Source organism: Emydura macquarii, unplaced genomic scaffold (genome assembly GCF_026122565.2).
Source record: "Emydura macquarii macquarii isolate MOO-44397 ecotype Brisbane River unplaced genomic scaffold, CSIRO-AGI_Emac_v2 contig_2676, whole genome shotgun sequence".
NCBI classification, from domain to species: domain Eukaryota; kingdom Metazoa; phylum Chordata; order Testudines; family Chelidae; genus Emydura; species Emydura macquarii.
In genome coordinates this window covers 8,443,880-8,462,016 of record NW_027132813.1, presented here as the reverse complement: position 1 = coordinate 8,462,016, position 18,137 = coordinate 8,443,880, and the positions used below count along the sequence as shown (strand labels likewise).

The 18,137-nt window shown below is 45.1% G+C and overlaps 1 protein-coding gene across 4 annotated transcripts in view; it reads left to right on the top strand.

Annotated features, from left to right (window-relative positions):
* The first annotated feature begins 956 nt into the window (after nucleotides 1-956).
* GALNT14 (polypeptide N-acetylgalactosaminyltransferase 14) overlaps nucleotides 957-18,137 on the top strand; it is a 193,156-nt gene continuing 175,975 nt past the window's right edge. For all 4 annotated transcript variants that reach the window (XM_067564818.1, XM_067564817.1, XM_067564816.1 and 1 more), the window contains exon 1: nucleotides 957-2,656. In XM_067564818.1, the coding sequence (XP_067420919.1) occupies nucleotides 2,531-2,656 (126 nt within the window). In that variant the 5' untranslated portion in view covers nucleotides 957-2,530. The remainder of the gene's footprint in view (nucleotides 2,657-18,137) is intronic.

The window sequence follows — 18,137 nt, the reverse complement described above, 5'->3', positions numbered from 1 at the left end:
ATCTGGGCATCTTTCTAAGCATGTCAGGCCTAAAAGGCATGGATTCCATTAAGAGAGGAGTCAGTGAGCCTTGGAATAAATCAAGAGGACAAAGGATGGAGAATGCAAACAGTAAATTAATAGGTGACAACTGGAGGAAATAATAAACAGAGGAGCAGTGGAAAAATGCATAGGAGAGAGTCTACATCATGTACATTGGACTTCCCAGCTTTCTGACATCTTATCTCTGATTCCCTCCATGTGTTACTTTATGCATGGTTTCTTGTTTTTATGAAGTTTTGTTCCAACATAAATGATTCACAGTTGCTCCAATACCTAATTAGATACCTACTTAATACCTAATCTGTACTGTCTTCTTCTGCAAGGGAAGTCTTGGCTTACTCTAGCCAATGTTATGAATGGAAAAGTAGTAGGCTGAGGCAAGGAACTGAGCCGGGTCCTGAAATATGACTTTAATGTTTATGATCTTTTTCTAGTAATGTGTGATTGCACAAGAGCTCCAATTACAATAGTCTCTCTACCATAAATCCTTACTCTGCAAGTTGTTTGCTGCAGGAAAACCCCTATATCTACACAGAGCCCTTCCGAAATCAATGGGGCTCTGTGTGATTGCAGAAATCCCATAACAAGGAACAACTTGCAGGCGAAGGACCTTAGCTACTGCTAGGTCACCCATTGCTATAGCACTAGTAACAAAACACTCTCTTATCCTTTGCTAAGAGCTATCATCACTCTACCTCAAGCAGATCTACGCTGGGCTGATGATTATGATTTTCTTTTTAAGAGCTCCTGACAGCCCTAAAGCCTCTAATCTTCTCTTCTAACTCCAGTAATTAAATTCCACCTCCCTGAATTCCCCCTGCTGTTTCAGTTGGATAAATTCATCTACATGTCCTATCTTAGGCTCTTATATGTAATATTAAGAAGGTGCCTCCTTTCACCATGGAGATGCCAGATGCAGACGCATGTTACATTTCGGTAACGGTCCTTGGGCTTGTTCTGCCTGAACCATGCTCTCTCGGGGTAAAGTGACCTAACCAAACTGACCACCAGGGAAAGCTTCCCCAGCCTACCGTGCTGGTGTCCTACAACCCTCAGGGGCAGGCACCACGTTCCAGTGTGCTGGTTTAACATGGGACAACAGGAGAGCTACTCTGCCCTCTCACCCAGCCCACCGCCTGTAGGTATGCACTACGCTTTGGTAATGAGAGCTCCGTAAAAGAACCTGTTTCCAGCCAGCCCCTTCTACGAAACAATCTCATTCTCAGAAGCGGTTGACCTTACTGCTGTAATGTCAAATGAAACAACTTCTCCTTGGGAGCCCTCCCCTCCTCCCCCCAGCGGCACTAAAATCAAGCACCGATCTGGTTTAAAAATCCTAACTCGCCCTAGCACTGAGGGTGACCAGAGCCTAATCCCCGCGCACTGGAAGGCAGCAGCTGGCGGGAGGGAAGTGCACGCACGCCTCGGCACACGCTGCTTCTCCTCTTATTCACAGCAGCTGCTCGCCCGTGTAGCTTCGCTGCCTTCCGGGCGCTTAGCCCGGGTTCCCGGGTGTTGGGCGCGGAGCAGCGGGGGCACTGACGGTCATGGGCACACACGGGTCGCGGGGGGTCAGTGACCCCGCGGAAGTGTAAATCCCCTGCCCGTGGCAACAGGCTCCGAGCGGCACCGCACAGCGCGGCGCTGGACAGGCTGCCTGGCAAATACAAGAGCCAGCCCGCTCACACTTGCAGGGAGAAGGTGCCTGGCGGCGGGGAGGCCCCCCCTGCTCCGCTTTCCCCGGGAGATGAGCTGAGCCGAAGCGGGCTGCTTCCGCTCGGCTCCGAAGTGCTCGAAAGTTGCAGAGCACCAGCCCCCAGGCGAGCTCTGCCGCAGCCTGGCCCGGTTCGCCAGGAGCTCCCCGGGGCGGGCTCGGAGCCTTGCCCAGCCCCGATCTCCCCGGTCCCGCCCCGCAGCGGAGCCTTCCCCCCCCCCCACCAGAGCCGAGTGCTTGCCCCGAGTCCGGAGCCTCACGCCCGCCCAGCAGCACGTTCCGGGCCGGGCCGGCAGCCGCAGAAGCCAGGGCGCTGCAGCTGGGAGCGGGACCGGCGTGCACCCGCGGGGGCTGTGGCAGGGAAACAGTGCAGCCGGCAGCGCCTCCCGCGGGGCTGCCAGTGTGACAGAGCCAGACAGACCGACCGACCGACCCCTTCCTGCCTCTCAGCCCCAGGGGCTGACACCGGCCCGGCGGCAGAGGATCGGCTGGCCCTGCAGCTCCCCGTGCAACCAACAGCTTCGTCAGCCAGCCAGCCTCTGCTGGAGTCCCTCCCTCCCCGCTCCCCAGCCCTCTCCACCCCCTGGTACCTCCTCCTCCCCCGCCCCCCTGCCGCTCTCTCCGCCCAGGCTCGGAGCAGCCCCCTGACGAACCGTGCCCTGCCCCTCGCAGGGGCTGCCTGGGAAGCAGCCCCGCTGCGAGCGCTCCCCGGCCCCAGCGCGGCGGGCAGCCCCCGCTGCCCCGTGCCTTTCCGCCAGGCAGGACTTTTGAGCGATGAAGCGGCCGACTCGCAGGCTGGCTCTGTCTCTCTTGGGGATCCTGTGGCTCGCTGCTCTTCTGTTCTTCTTCGGGGCTAAGAGGAGACTGGAGGTGGCAGGACCCGAAGAGCGGACGTCAAAGGTAACGCGCTTCCTCTTCTCTTCGGGGCCAGGTGACTGGGGGCCAGCCCGGCTCTGCGCGGGACGGGAGGTTTTGCCCTTGCAACCTGCAAGAGCGGCGTGTGCCCAGGCAGCAGTTTCCAGCTGTCCCGGAGGCTAGAGCCCCGCACGCCTCGAGCAAGTAGCCGGGATGCTGCGGGGCAACACCCCAAGCAAGCACCCGTGCAGCTCTGAGAAGAGTCACAGGTGCGAGAGCCTCTTGGTTCGGATCCTCCCTCCCCGTGTGCTCAGGTTGGGCGGCCGGCTTGGGCACCTGGCTGCCAACTTCTCTGCAACAAATTTCCCAGTTAAGTCCTTTAGGCTCTGCTTCTCTGAAAGAAGGGAACCAAAACGGCCTGATGCACCGGTAACACGATCGCCTCATCCTCAGTTGCTTCCATTTAACCCATGCCACCATCTTTTTCACCGCCCGCTGACCCCCGAGGATTTTTATGTAGGGCTGGGGGAGCGAACAGGCTTGCCCATTAGCCTAAGCGGTTTCTTGTAGCCACCCAGCACCATAGCCCAAAGGCAAGCAGCATTTACTGTGATGGAACTAGCTGGGAGTTAGCTCGCTGATTTTCTTGGAATCAACGAGGGTTTTGCCTGAGTAAGACCTGAAGGATATGGCCCGACCTGAAGATTCAGTCATTTGTGATAGCTGAGATAAGGACCCGGTAAGAAATGTTTGGGATGGGTGGAAGCCAGAAAGCCCCTCTCAGCTTGCTCCATCTCCTGAGGTTTTGAGATTGTATAAAGTACATATAGCAAGTATTTTCTTCCCTTTGCTGATTGCTTTCAATTCCTTTCCCCGATTTAGATTAATGGCACATTTTGCTGTCTTTGTTAGTTTAATCTGCGTTATTGTCTGCTCACGATGGACCCAATTCTCCTCTTGCTTACCACAGCTTTACATCAGTGTAACTTCATTGGTCTTAATGGAATTACTCCTGATTTACACCAGTGTAAATGAGATCAGAATCAAGCCCTATGTAAAGACATTCTTGCTTAAATTCCTGTTATTGATGGGATGTCTTCTCTGAAGTTCATGCCCCCTTGTGCAGGTGTCTGATACCATTGCACTCAGTCTTGTAGCACTTACCTGTTCTGTTGGCTTTTGGAATTCAAGTAGTCTCTCCCTCTTCCCCCCCCTTCCCTCATGGATGCTTCTGCTAAGAATGCCAACCTGTGTTGCGCTGACCTTTTTAATTAACCAAGATTCTCAAGTCCATGATTCTCAAGTCAAGTTTTTTTCTGTCTGCTGTGTCATCTTCATTCCTATATTACTTGTTTTTATTCGCTGACTGTAACTGCACTTAGTGTTCCAAATATGACCTCACCAGGCCTTACCATGGTTAGATAGTTTTATCATGCTCTAGTTCTCTTCTTATAAGTTCTGTGCCAAAAGTTTTAATGTTTCTAGCCACTCTCTTTTCCCTAGATCAGTCTCAAGTTTAATATTTGCCTGTTAAGAGGAATAGAAATGTTTCTTGTTTTTTTGGCTTGCTGTGTGCATACTACCTTATATTCCAAATTTAAATTAGTAATTGAAGTGAATGCTCTGGATAGCTTGGTGCTTGGTGTATGGTACGAAAATGATGCACTGGGCATAGTAATGAATAGAGCTTTGCACTCTTGTAATGGTCATCACCAAGGACAGGGTGCTAAAAGCATGAGTCTCTATAGTGTGAAATGGAAAACTAAAGACCCAATCCAGCAAAGCATTTAAACATGCTTAAATCCACCCCAGTCAGCAAAGTCATTGGGACTTAAGCACGTGCCTGAAGTTAAGTATGTGCTTAAGTGCTGTGTGGAATCCAGCTGGACTGCTGAATCAGGGCTAAGTCTCCGAGCTGGGTATTATTGCACGCCTATATCCTCTGTAGATCAAGCACAAAGGGGGATGTGTAGCACACAAGGAAAGCAGTTGACACTTTCAGTTTTCATCTGTGGATTTCTAAGCACTTTATAAACAATAAGCGATTGATCCTCACAACACTCCTCTGAGATAGGCATGATGATACCCATTTTAAAGATAGAGAAGCAGGCAGAGAGAATTTAATGGACTTGTCCATTACGATGAATCAGTGGCAGAGCTGCTGATCCCCTCAACTGGTTCAAATCACAACAATTATATAGTTTAAAAAAGTCAGAGTCCTAATATGAATATAAATATTTTCATGAAATTGTTTCTTGTCCCAGTGAAAGCAGTTTCTGGTTGGACTTGAACATTCCCCTGCAGTGTTTTGAGGTGAAGAACAGCATTGTATCAGTGCATGAGACTGCAACCTTCAATTTACTATAAACAGAAACTGAAACTGACCAGTTTAGTTGCACAGTTCAAACTGCATGAAATGCAAAAAGTACACAAGCAACATAAACCAGGAACTTTTTCAAAATTCTTTCCATTTTAGTAACCTATGGTGGTACTGACATTGGTAAAGAACTAACTGTTTGAAACACATGGAATTTTAATTATACCACTGTAAATCGAGTGACTTGTTCGAAGTCAGAAGGATCTGATCCAAAACCAGTGAAGTTAATGGGAGTCTTTAAGGGCTTTGGATCAGGCCTTCACTTTAGATTTACACCAGTGTAACTGTGATGGGCATCTGGCCCATGATTTTTACATAAGCTATGTCTGTTTAACCTGTTCCTCACAAATGACTATGTATATGTCAAGTCTGGAACTTTTAAATCCAAATCACTGTTTGAAAATTCTTAAATTGGTAATAACATATTAGTTTTCATATGGCAAAAGTTACTGGGTTTTTTTCATGCTTTTTTCAAACAAAAATGGCTGAATGGATTTTTCAGGCTTTTCATAATCTCTCTTATCTAGGATGGGAGAACGATCTTGTGCAATTTCAGGCCCAGATATCATTTTTGTGGGGGAAGGTAATAAATCACTGGAAACAGAGATTTAGAATGAAAGTGCCCTTTTAACCATAACTATCCCTTTGGGTAAATAGGCTTGTATTGAAAATGCACTCTTCAAAACTGCAAAATAGAAACTCACTTGTCAGACATGATAGACCGTATTCTTCTTCAAATGAACATTTTTACTTAACAACAGTTGTAGTAGAATTTATTCTTCATTTTACAGCCTCTGTTGAATATCCACTGAACACATACAGATTTAGTTCTCCCCTGCTCTTTGGACTGCTAACCTTGTTGCTGGCATGAATCCTGGTCCTATTGAAGTCAAGGGGAATTTCCTCATGGATATAGGATCAGGCCCTAAATTTCTAAGTTATACCTGCCAAGTTGCCATAACTCCAGCAATCAGATAGCTGAAATTGCCTCTGCTTTATTTCCTCTGAATTTTTCATCAAAACAGTTGCATGCCCCTGAGATTCATAGAGTATAGATTCATGTTTTAGTGCATTACATTTCTGGCTTTGGAAACTACTTTTAAGTAATATGAAATATGAGCTAGTTGTAAGAAAAGGGACATGATGTCACTTCATTTAACCTCTCTTAAGATATCCAAATCTGATTTCATATACATGCATCAAAGCCAGTGAAGCAGCAATGAGGAGAGAAGAGGGGGTTGCACATAAAACAGTATAATCCTCTGGCCATGAGGTTAGGTACTTTGGATACTGGCTACATGCTAATCCAGTAGCAAACAATATTCATGCAGTATGCAGATAGGTTCCTCCTCACACTCTCCAACTTCTTAGAGGGAGCTTATATTGTAATGGCAGAAACATATGTAGAGTAATGGGACAAACTGGTTGTGCCACTCCTAATGGAGAAATGAGGTGCCTCCATTTATCAACCTTCATTGCAAAGCATTCCTATTTTCTTCTCATCTCTAATGCTTCTCTCTGTCAGGCCTACTTTATTTTCTGGGGAATGTTGTCATATGGGCCAAGGAGACTTCATGGAATTGGAATTTCACAATGAGAGTCAAGCTAAAACTCTGAAAACAGAGTCTCCTAGCACTTAAACTGAAGGAGACTCTCCGTTAGGCATTGCAGTACAGGGCTTGTCATACATATAAGCCATTCTGATTCTATTCAGCAGAGGGCAGTGGTGCACATGCACACTAACCAGTCATTGATATTATTTTTATTTTGCTGAGCACAAATACCGTGTTTGGCACTGGAGAGACAGAAGAGATGTGGTCCCTGCTCAGATTATTTTCTACTCTAATTCAACCACAGATGTATGTGATGTACACATCGAAGGTCCACACTGAGGTGTAGGTATTGTGCAAATGAGTATCTGTTCTGTATGTGGCAAGTTATTGTTGAAGGATCACATGGAAGAAGTGTATTTTCTCTTGTGCTTCTGTAATAGCATGCATCAGACAATTGACACAATTCAGCAATTTTTTTTTTTTTTGGTGGCAGCAGCTTCTTTACCCTGCCATTTTGCCCCTCAGAACCACATGGTACATCCATTGCCCATCTTTCCAAAAGAAGTCTAGATTGGCCTTTCTTTGGAGCCAATCTGTGCTATTCATTAGTCAACGGGGGTCTCTAGTAAACAATAGATTCATAGATTTTTAAGGTCAGAAGGGACCACTATGATAACTAGTTTGACCTCCTGTGTAATACAGGTTAAAAAAAAGTCACCCAGGAAATGCAAGGCCATCTCTGTTCCCATGAGCAGTCTGCCTCCATGGCATTGCAAATTCTTGCTGGCTGTTGGAGGGAGAGACAAGGGACACCTAGGGAGGTGGTGGAATCCCCATCTTTAAAGGTTTTTAAGCTGCAGCTTGAGAAAGCCCTGGCTGGGATGATTTAGCTGAGGCTAGTCTTGCTTTGAGCAGGGGGTTGGACTGGATGAGCTCCTGAGATCCCTTCCAACCCTAGTCTTCTATGATTCTATGAATCTGCTCTCACTTGCACCAGTATAGCTTCACTGACTTCAATGGAGGTAGTCCTGATCTACACTGGTACAAGTAAGAAGAGAACCAGGCCTAAGGAATCTAACCCGAGTCTCCTCTTATCATAATGGCTATGTCTTCCCTATGCTGATATTCTACTAGCAAAATGGATAGGAGCATGTTTATTTTATTTCACCTGGTTTCACCTCCACTTTCTTCTTACCTTAATCTCCCTGCGCCCCTTTCTCTGAGGCTGCAGCTGGGACACTACTTCCCAGCAAGGGGAAACAGACATGCACTAGTTCTGATTGAGCTAGTGTGCTAAAAATAGTGGAGTAGCTGGTGAAGCATGAGCTGCAGCTCAGGTTAGCTGCCTGAGTACAAACCTGTCCCTTATTCGAGAAGCTAGCCTGAGCCATTGCCTTTGCTACCCCTGGCTACGCTGCTATTTTTAGAGCACTAGAGAGCTAGTGTGTCTGTCTACTCACTCTGGGAAGCATGCTCCTAGATGCAGTGTAGACGTAGCTATTACCTTATTGATCTTCTCTGCATCTTTCCTAACCTGGTCCTCTTTTCTTCTAGCCATTTTCTTTCTTTTTTCCTAATTCAGAGCATCACTGGCTAGTGACTGCATCAAGCCTACTGTTTATCACACCCAGGAGCTACCACGTAACTTTCCTCTGTCCAAGGAAAGCTGGCACCACTTCACTCAAGCAGGGAACTTCTTGCTGAGGAATTTATTTTAAGCAATAACCTCACAGTAACAGTAGGGCATTGAATTTAAAATGTATGCTACTCAAACTCATAAGATGTGTCTCAACTAGATATTTATGGATGAAGTCCCCAGTTCAACTGATGCTGCCATCCAGACTGTTATTACTGCTGCCACTTGCATTTTGAAAGGACAGTTTGAATCCTATTTGCATGGTTGTGAGAACTTTCTTGTACTTCTTTTCTGTTCTTTTTGGAGTCTTATCAATCTGTTAAGAAGGGAGGCTGGAATGGTGTGACTGTCTTCTAGTGTCTGCTGTCTAGCAGGCATCTAATCATGTGAACCAGTTAGCAGGCAAGGGATTAGTAAAATTAATTCTGTCTGCTGGATGGTTCATGAAGGAGCAACTGTACAGCAGTTCTGTGTTTCTGATCAGCTGAGGTTCAGTGATTATATTTGGAACTCACAGAGCCTTTCATTTCAGGATCTCCAAGAACTTCATAAGTATTAATTAATGGCACCCAATCCCCTTCCCACTTCTGTTTTCCAGGGGGGCAAACTGAGGCCTTCAAAGGGTAAGGATTTTCAAAGGTGCTAAGCCTGTCCAGCTCCCATTGACTCAAGGGAGACAGAATTGCTCAGCACCTTTGAAAATCAGATCATCAATGACCTGCCTAAAGGCACCTAGTGTGTCAATGTCAGAGCTTAAAGCAGACTCCAGGAATTCTGACTCCATGGCTCTGTTCTAACCGCTAGACAGCACTGCCTTCCTGTGTTTTACACCAGAGTGTTGCCTTTTCTCATTTAAAAACAAATATATAGAAATTAACAATTTAATTAGATTAAGAAATAATGAGCAACATTGATATTCTGGATTAATTACAAGTGAATTCCCAAATGGGTTTGTGAGGAATACGTGCAGTCGGTTCTGCAGTGGTGCTTAGATGGCAAACCCAATTCCCAAGGCTTGTGCTGATGCTGGCAGTGGTCAGGTTTCCAGCTTGGTTGGCCTCTCATTTCCTGGGGCAGGCAGGGCTTGGGCAGGCTTTAAAAGGGCAAGGAGCCCCCTATTGCTCTTGCTGGTGGATGGATGAAGCATAGCTGATAGATTCCCGAAGAGAGCAGGACCTTTCTGAGTGGTGCTTAATTGTGGAGGAAGGAGTCATCTGGGCATCCCAGAAGTCTCCCCAGCTATCAAAAATAACAAGGCCTTGTTAATTCCATGGCACGAAACATGGCAGTAAAAGCCTCCTGGAGAAACAAATGCTATTTTCAAGCTTCCAAGGAGGAGCTACAAACACTGGAGGGTATATATAAAAAAAAAGTTTAGATTACAAAATATATGCCATGACATGTCTGGTAACTATTATTTAAGATATAGTATGTTCAACACAAGGGAATGGTTAATGTTAAAATTCAGTGATGGGAGCTGATCCTCTGAAGCGATCAAAGCTTCCTGCAAGCTGCTGAGGGCCCACCGTTCCTGCTGGAAGCAATTGGGGGGGTGCTCGGATTCTAGCGCCCCTTGCACTGTACCCTGCAAGATTGGGTCCATAGTCAGAAAGGCAATTGCCAGTTCAGCACTTGGGATCTGAATATCATACTGTATTCTTTCTGTATCATCACCAGCTAGAAAGATTCTGCATCCAGAGCCCAGCTGATAAATCTTTTTAAAATTTCTCCAGGTTTTTAGCACTAGTCTATCAGAGGTGTTTACCGTAGATTAAAACAACAATGTACAGTGCTGAAATTAAAACCTTAATACATTAATTAATTGAACTGCCTATTCCAACATGAACACAAGCCTGCCAATTTAACATAATATAGGGACTGATCCTGTGCTCATTGAAGCCAACGAGGGATTTGGCACTGACTTTGATGGTCACAGGATGGGACCTATAAAGACACTCGTCAATAAATTCCCTCCTTGAAATGTCCAGGAGTAAAGGCAGCTTTGCAGCATGTCTAGAACACTAACAAACTGATTATAGAATAGAATCCAGTTTGCTCTCCCAGACCTGTATTTCAGCTGCATGTCTAACAGCGTTTAAAAAGAAACAATCATTTTTATATTTGTATGACTCAGGCAGAGCCAAGGAGCAGACCGTTTGAATAAGAAGTTGGTGTTTTCTCAGTTACTTTCCTAATTGTAGCTAGGATTTGAAAATAGTTCTCCTCAGCAGTGGAAACAACAATCATGTCTTTGTTGACCATGAGTGGGACACAAAGTTCCATCAGAATTTAGCAATCTGACTGGTCATGCAAAACCCAGCTGGCTATAATAATAAAACTGTCATGGACAAATGGTGTGCAGCTTATTTGATCCGTGTTGTTTAATTAATCTATTGACTGTGCATCAACCGTCTCTCTCAGATATCTGAAAAACAATAGGCAGTAAATGAAAACCTTGTTAATTTTTCACTGGTAATTTATACAATGGATGAATTTATCCCCATACCATTCCATTACAGCTTCACGGTGCAGCTGTGCATGATAGGGGCCTACATATTGATTGAACAAGGCCTGTTTGCTTTACAAAATGATGCGCATCAGGGCATCCAGGAACCTTTCTCAGTTTTGTGTTTATTTAAAAAAAAAAAAAGTTAAAAAGGGAAAAAAAAAAATGCTGGCTGTTTACTCAGAAGAAGCCTAATTCATTTTGGATGCAGTTACAACCTCTTGTTTGACATTTTAGAGGAAGGAGGAAGAAGTTTTCTCCTTTCTCTGAGAGAAGGTGCAAAGTTTTTGAGAAGTCCCCAACACTGCCAAACAAATTCAAAGCCATTCACTCTTGGACTAAGATTGAAAGGCCCAGTGAGTCTCAGACAGAGCTGCCAGCAAACACCTCCATGCTGCCACACAGCAGTAGCTGTAACTAGTTTGTGTTCCACTACCCATGAGCTTCTGTGGACACAGACCATGGGAAGTCCAATCTCAAGGGGTTTGACAAGCAGCAGCCTCATGGCTCATGATTGGCACCCCACCCCACCCAAGGGGCATTCCAGAAAGTGTCCAGGCAACAGTGTGGCTCTCCTGTAACTACCATGATCATTCCTGATCCTGAACTTGTGGCTTTGACCTCACTTCAGTTTGGACCTTGCCTCCTGCCCTGGATCCTAATACCTGACTCAGACTCTGATTCTTGCTATAGACCCTGACTTCTGACTTGACTACAAGCTCCTTTGCTACTCTCAGCCAGAGTCAGCTCTGACTCTTAGTCCTGACTGTCCTTGTCAGAATCCTGGTAGAGATAATATGAAGATATGGTTTTGATCATTAGGAAGAAGGCAGCGGAACGATTTAAAAGAACCTCTATATATTCAGTGGTTAGATTTATGCCATTTTTTTTCCTGTGTTGCTTATCTTTATTTCTTTGGGGTTGGCTGAGAGTAGAATAAAATTGCTTGCAGCTGTCTGACCTTGTGGGTTAATCCTGTCAGGATTCCTAAACTAAGTGACTCTAAACTAGAGCAGTATGTGGATGGGAGACCTTCATGGAACACCTATATTGGCAGCGTTCAGTCTGAGGGCCAAATATTCTTTCAGAAAGTGACCACCAGACATCACTACTGTGGGGCAGAGTCTCTAGCCTGCTTTCTTTGAGCCACTCAGCCAGAACTCTCTAATATTCTAGGGGTTGAGGTAACCTGTGCCAGCTGGCAACAGTCCCTTAGGTGTCATATGCCAGCTGGGGATAGTCCTAATGTAACATGCTCCTGCCTCTCCACCCCTGTATGATGGGCTGTGGAGAGAGAGGTGTAGGTGCTGGCTCTGGGCCTGCTAAGGACTCCACAATGCCAGGGGAACCCCAGCAGTGGAGTTGCAGGTGGTTTCTGCTACCTTTCATGTGCTTGGTGTTGGTTCTCAGCTTCTCTTCTAGGGTATCCTGAATAGCTGTGTTGGGGAGAGGACCTTTGTCAGGCAGTCCAGCAGAGCCAAGAGAGCTCTTATTCTCATTTTCCTGGGGCTTCCACATTCCAGCAGCTGATGGCGCAGCCAGAGCTACTCTGCTTCTTCCCCTGCAATGCAGTAGGTGGCCAGCAGGGGGGCTATAGAGCAGCGGCAGCTGGGACTGGACAGCTGCTGCTGGAAGCACTCCTGGCTGGCACTAGAGCAGTAGAGGAAGCTGTGGGAGGTAGCTAGGGAGGCAGGACCTTCTACTTTCTCCTCAGAGGGATTCAGACACTTGAGCCAAAAAATCACAGGGTGAAGCTCAGGGAACACATATTCAGTTCATAATCAAATACAGATTTTCTTCTTAACACAGTTGGCTCTGGACATCCCTGATGTAGAGTCTCAATGGGGCCGTAGGCTGCACATCTCTTGGACGACACTTGGATATGTATATATATATATATACCTGCTATCTGATTTCTGTTCCTTACATCTGACGAAGTGGGTTACAGTCCACAAAAGTTTATGCCTGCAGAAATTAAATTTGTTAGTCTTTAAAGTGCTACAGGACTCTCATTGTCACTGACATAGGGGCCACAGGAAGTGCTGATGGTAGTTTAGTAGACAGCATTGTCCTCTTTGATTCAGTGCTGGGCCTTGTGCCTCACCCACGTATTTGGGGGTGCTGTACTGCAAGATCTCATGGCACCTTTGTAACCCTGGTGTCCTGGCAAAATTCCAACTGAGAATTGCATCCCGCTTACCTAAACTTCCCCCTAAAGTTCCAGGTAGAAACAGTACGCTCCATTTCTTGGCCTAAACTTTTGCATGGTGATGTGGTGTGCAGCTAAACAGCTGCTCTAGTCCATCTTGGAAGTGGCAGGAGATGTGACTGTTTTAGCAAAGACTTTAGAGCCAGATTTTCAAGTGCTCAGCATGTGCAACTGAGGTTTAGCTCTCACTTAGGCTCCAAATCTATCTAAAGTTCTTGACACTCAGCAGCTCCCACTGTGACCCTTATAACCAGATTGCCCTAATTGCTCAGAAGACCCCAGCGTGTTGAATGAGCTCTTCTGAAAATCTAGCCACTTGGTGTCTCAGAGGGAGCTGAGTTCTTTTGAAAATCTGCCCCCAAATTGCTTTCAGATTATAAACTCTTAGGGGCAGTGACTGTATCTATCTGCATGTCTGGAGGGTGTGTAGCACACTTTGGGTGCTACATCATATATAGTAAATTACACATATAATGTATACTCTGTAATTCAGTGAACTGGCTTAGTGCCTTTCATAAGCATCATCTATGTGGGGGGAAGATCTTTATACGTGTCTCCATATCCAAGGTAGTGAAGGGATCACCATCAAATGAAGTCCCTGTTTTCCTCCCCTACCACAGTAATTTGTCATAGGAATAAACTCTCTTGCAGAGAATATAAGGTACAGTCTATTGAACCATTTAAAATATTCTGCTTTATAGTGATATTTACAGGCATGTACCCAGGTAATATACATATATAAGGCAAAGGTCAGTATACAGATTTTGGATACTTGGAGCAGCGTTGTTCTGCATAACATCACCATACAGGGAAATAATACAACAGAATTGTTGCATTATTGTTGTACCCTGATAAGTCCGAGTAGCTGACTAGAGGTTTTATATAAAGGTGTACTTGGTGCAGTGTTGTTCTTTGGTAAGGACACACGTTGTTTACTCAGTATATAAATAAGGGAATGACAATTTTCCAGATATAGGGCAGCTATCTGGAAGTTGCTGCATGGGCAGCTTTCATGACCAAAGAACCACAAAGATTGGCAGAAGGCACTGGCTTTAATGAGTGATGGATTTCACCTCTGGAGCTAAGAGCCCTGCTTTCATCTAGTACCAAGGCCCTTGAGCAGCCCCTTTACAGTCAGTCCCTTAGTAATTCAGGGGCTGAGCCTGGCCCACTGAAGTCAATGGGAGTCTTTTAGCCCTTAGAAGTGGTGCTACCTCTCAGCTCACTCTCATAATTCCAGTCACTGGTGCGTGACTGAACAAGTATTTTTAAAAACATAATTCCTGTGAGCACACGTTGCTTTATATGCAAGGTCTGCAGATGGTATTAGGATTGGCAGTGCACATGGCCCTCGATGCCAATGTGGTTAGTTTGAGTCTTTGTGCTGATGGAAAAGAAAACACGAGACAAATAATAAAAATACAGAAGCAACATGAAGTTAGAGCCATTTCCCTTCCACTAGGACAGCCCAGCATTTGGTGCCATAAAACCAATCACTGGAATGTATCTGCGCAGAAAGCAAAATGGGATCTGCTTGAGAGAGACACTTTTCATGAAATGATAACTACACGTAGGATAACAACAAAGGGTGTAGTGGATTGACTATTAAATGGAGTAGTACAAACACAAAATATCTGCTATTAACTGTGTGCCTCTTGTAGGCTTCCTCCTGTTTAAGAAGGGGAAATATGAAAACTAGATGGCAGTCTGGTAGATTTGTTATCAATCCACTTTCCTATGCAATGAAAAGAACCATTTCCCCCTCTCTCTCACAATAAAGTGCTCACATTTTGCCAGCAACACTTAGCACATTTGCTTACTAAGCTGCAATTACATTGATTTTTCTCTCCCTCTTCCCCTTCTTGGTTCCCAAGCTGCTGCATGAGTCAATGTAACAGGAAGATCAGCTGGGAAAGAGACCTTGGGCCAGATCCTCAGCTGATATAAATTGGTCTTGTTCCATTACCTTCAGTGGAACTGTGCTGAATTACATCAGTTGTGAATCTGGGCCCTTATTAGTATATAAAGGTAAAGGGATTTATAAGGTCTCTTCTGAACAGCATAGTCAAAGGGCATGTGTGGTGATGTCACTAAACCGCCTTTGCTAGTGGACATGAATGGGATGTATTTCAGAATGTTTTACATCTGACTTATGTCCGCTTCCATTGGTTAAGGATGGAGAAGGCCGCCATCTCCCTCCCAATGGGATTCGTGTGATTGCTGATTGCCTGTCTGTTTACATGTATTTTGCTGTATTCCATGCATTTATCATTAAACATGAAGCACACACACATCTGTATTTTAAAAACATCTCCTAGAACAATCCAAAGCTGAGTCAGTGAGCTTACTGCAGTAAGGGCCCTCTTGCCTATTCAGTCCATTCTCTTGGGCTGGGCCTGATCCTGTCAGCCTTGCTCATGTGAGTAGTTCTTATTCACGGGAGCACCCCTATTGACTTCTATAGGACTGTGCATGTGTGTAAAGACTACTCAGATGAGCAAGGCTTGCAGGGGAGAGTTCCTTAAGGCTGGCTAAACAGATCTTACAACAGGCTCTGAAAGCCATCTCAAGTACTATTTGATTAGGTAGCAGTTGAAAGCTCTCCATTATGAGTGTCCTGCCCTGCTTGAGCATCCAGGCTCATAATGTCTGCTGGGTTAAAACAGAAGGGAAAAAACAGGTCTCTAAGACATGCATGTCGCAAGCTATGATATAGGGCTTCCTCAATCACACATGCTACCTTAAATTGGACCCAGTAATTAACGAAGCCAGTGGCGTCTCTTCAGCTCAGGTATAATATGCTCCTTGCAGAAGCATGGCCAAGTAGCCAGGCAGTCTTATTCTACGTTGTTGTTTCCAAGTGGCCTGAAGTTGCAGTCCCGGTCAGTCTAGAGGAGATAAATGCATAAAACATTCTGCTTCTCAGGTCTCCCATCTGAGAAAATGGGTTCCATTCTCTTTGCCATTAGAAGGTGGTGGTGGTGGTGGTGAATTACTTTTGGCCACTGCTGTGATCTGAATATCCAGAAGCAACCAAGGATCAGGCGTGATCTCAAGCTGTGAATGTAAGTAGCAAAAGGACGGCAAGTCCCTTCAATGGGGGACATAGAACAGATTCTACCACCATTATTGTTAGCTATTGAAGAAGACTTCATCTCCCAGCTCTTTGTAATGTTTTATTTCTCCCTTTTTTCTGGCCTTTCCAAATCAGGCTACTTAGTTTGACCTTTTTCATGGCTTGCCTAATGAGTTCCTACGTGGATCATCAGCAGGACTTGAAAGTAGGACCTTCAACACCAAAGCATAGATCTCTATCAGTTAAGTGAAAGGAATTACTCCGTTAGCTAGTAGTAATTGTGGGCTGTTACCCACTAACAGGCCTGCCACTAGAGGGGGATGTGATGCACACTCTGCCTGTAGTGCACTTGCAGCTGTAGCATATTATTTTGAAACAATAAGTGAAGCTGACCAATCTAGAGGAGTGGAAGGGCAGAATGTAAACAGAGAGTAAATGGTGCAGAGCAACTTCTTTCAGGTCAAATAATCTAAGGTGAGGTGGCATCACAAGAAGCAACATTAACAACTCACAGTAGCTTTTCTACTTCTTAGACTGAGCTGTAATCTGGGTGGCATTTCTCTCACCAGTTCTCTTACTCATGTGCTATTTTTGTGATCTGTCGTCCATGAGGCTGCTTAAAAAGTTTAAATGCCAACTGGCGTCATCAGGTTTCAGAGTCAATATGCCACTGAGATGAGTGGGACTGTTTGCTCTTTGCGGAATGTTTTGGGCATGTCTATACAGTAATGGGGCGGTATGATTACAGCACATGCAGACAGACCTGAGGTAGCTTTGATCTCGCTAGCTTGATTAACAATAACAATAGCTAGCCACCTGAGTACAAGCGGCCTGGGCCCCTGGGTATGTACAGCTAGCCAGTGGCTGCACTGCTATTGTAATTGAGCTGGCTTGATCAAGGCTGGTTTGGGTCTGTCTGCACATGCTGCGATCACACCTCCTGATTGTAGTGCACACATACCTTAGGACTGTCCGTCTCCAAACTAATGAAGATAGCACTGCACTGGGTCCATATCTGGACACATTAGACAACAGGAGATAGACTTTCATGTCGGTCGGTCAGCTGTGGATATCAGACTATTAAAGTGGGGCTGCTGCTTCCTTAGGCGGCTGATTCAGTGGAAGACAATAAAAGACGGTGCCACTAATGGCCTATTATGTAAGCGTGGCTGCTGGAGCTCCATTTGTCTGTGTGTCCAGGCTCCACAGTGGATACATTCAGCTCTGTTCTTTGTTTTCATATGGTGTATGCTGAGTGTGTGCACTGAGGGCAGGAATCTATCATCATTAACATTTGCATTCAGAAAATGAGCGGTGATGACCGTTTCATCAGGCATTCACTGGTTTATTTATCAAGGCAGTATTTGTAATACTAATAGTTTGCCTTTCATCCAAATATATCAAAGCTCCTTATAAACCTTAATTAACCCTACCAGGATGCCCAAGAGGAAGGTGATTACATTGGTCTGGGCTTTTAACTGTGTTAACTTTTAGTTCAGGAATTAATGGATTGACTTGTCTCACAGTGCATGAATATGATCTAAGTTGGGGATATACATGTGCTAGACATGAGCCCAGTGTTGAGAGAATTGGGCCCCTGAAGTCTGAGTTACTGTGTTGTAAGCTAAAATAATTTTTAGAACAGCAAAAAGTGGTGACACATTAGCTGTTACCATATATTAGTCTGCACCTGTCTCTAGGTAGACAGAGGCAGTTGTATAGACAATAGCTTGGAGGATGTTTCAAAGTGGACAGAGGGCTATCTGGAATCTGGTTGTTTCGATCACTCTTTGGACTTTCTTTCCTTTGTTTTATCACAGTGAAACATTTTGCTGAGGAAATCCAAGCTGCTGTTTGTGATTCATCAGTACACAACAATATTGTCATGATGTCATCCCTTTTTACAGCTGGGTAAACTGAGGTACAGAAACGTTCAATTACTTGTCCCACCTTACTTAATGAGTTAACAGCAGAGTCTGGACTAGAACCTAGCACTCCTGACTTTGTGCCCACCCTTACATTTTGACCGTTAGGCTCCACCTCTTCCCCTTCTTTCAGTATATAGGTTGAAGATGGTAATAATAAACCATAAACGAATTTGAGCCCCAAACCTAATATTATTTGAGAGAGCAAATGAGCTAATCATTGCATCTTGTTTTAAAAATAACT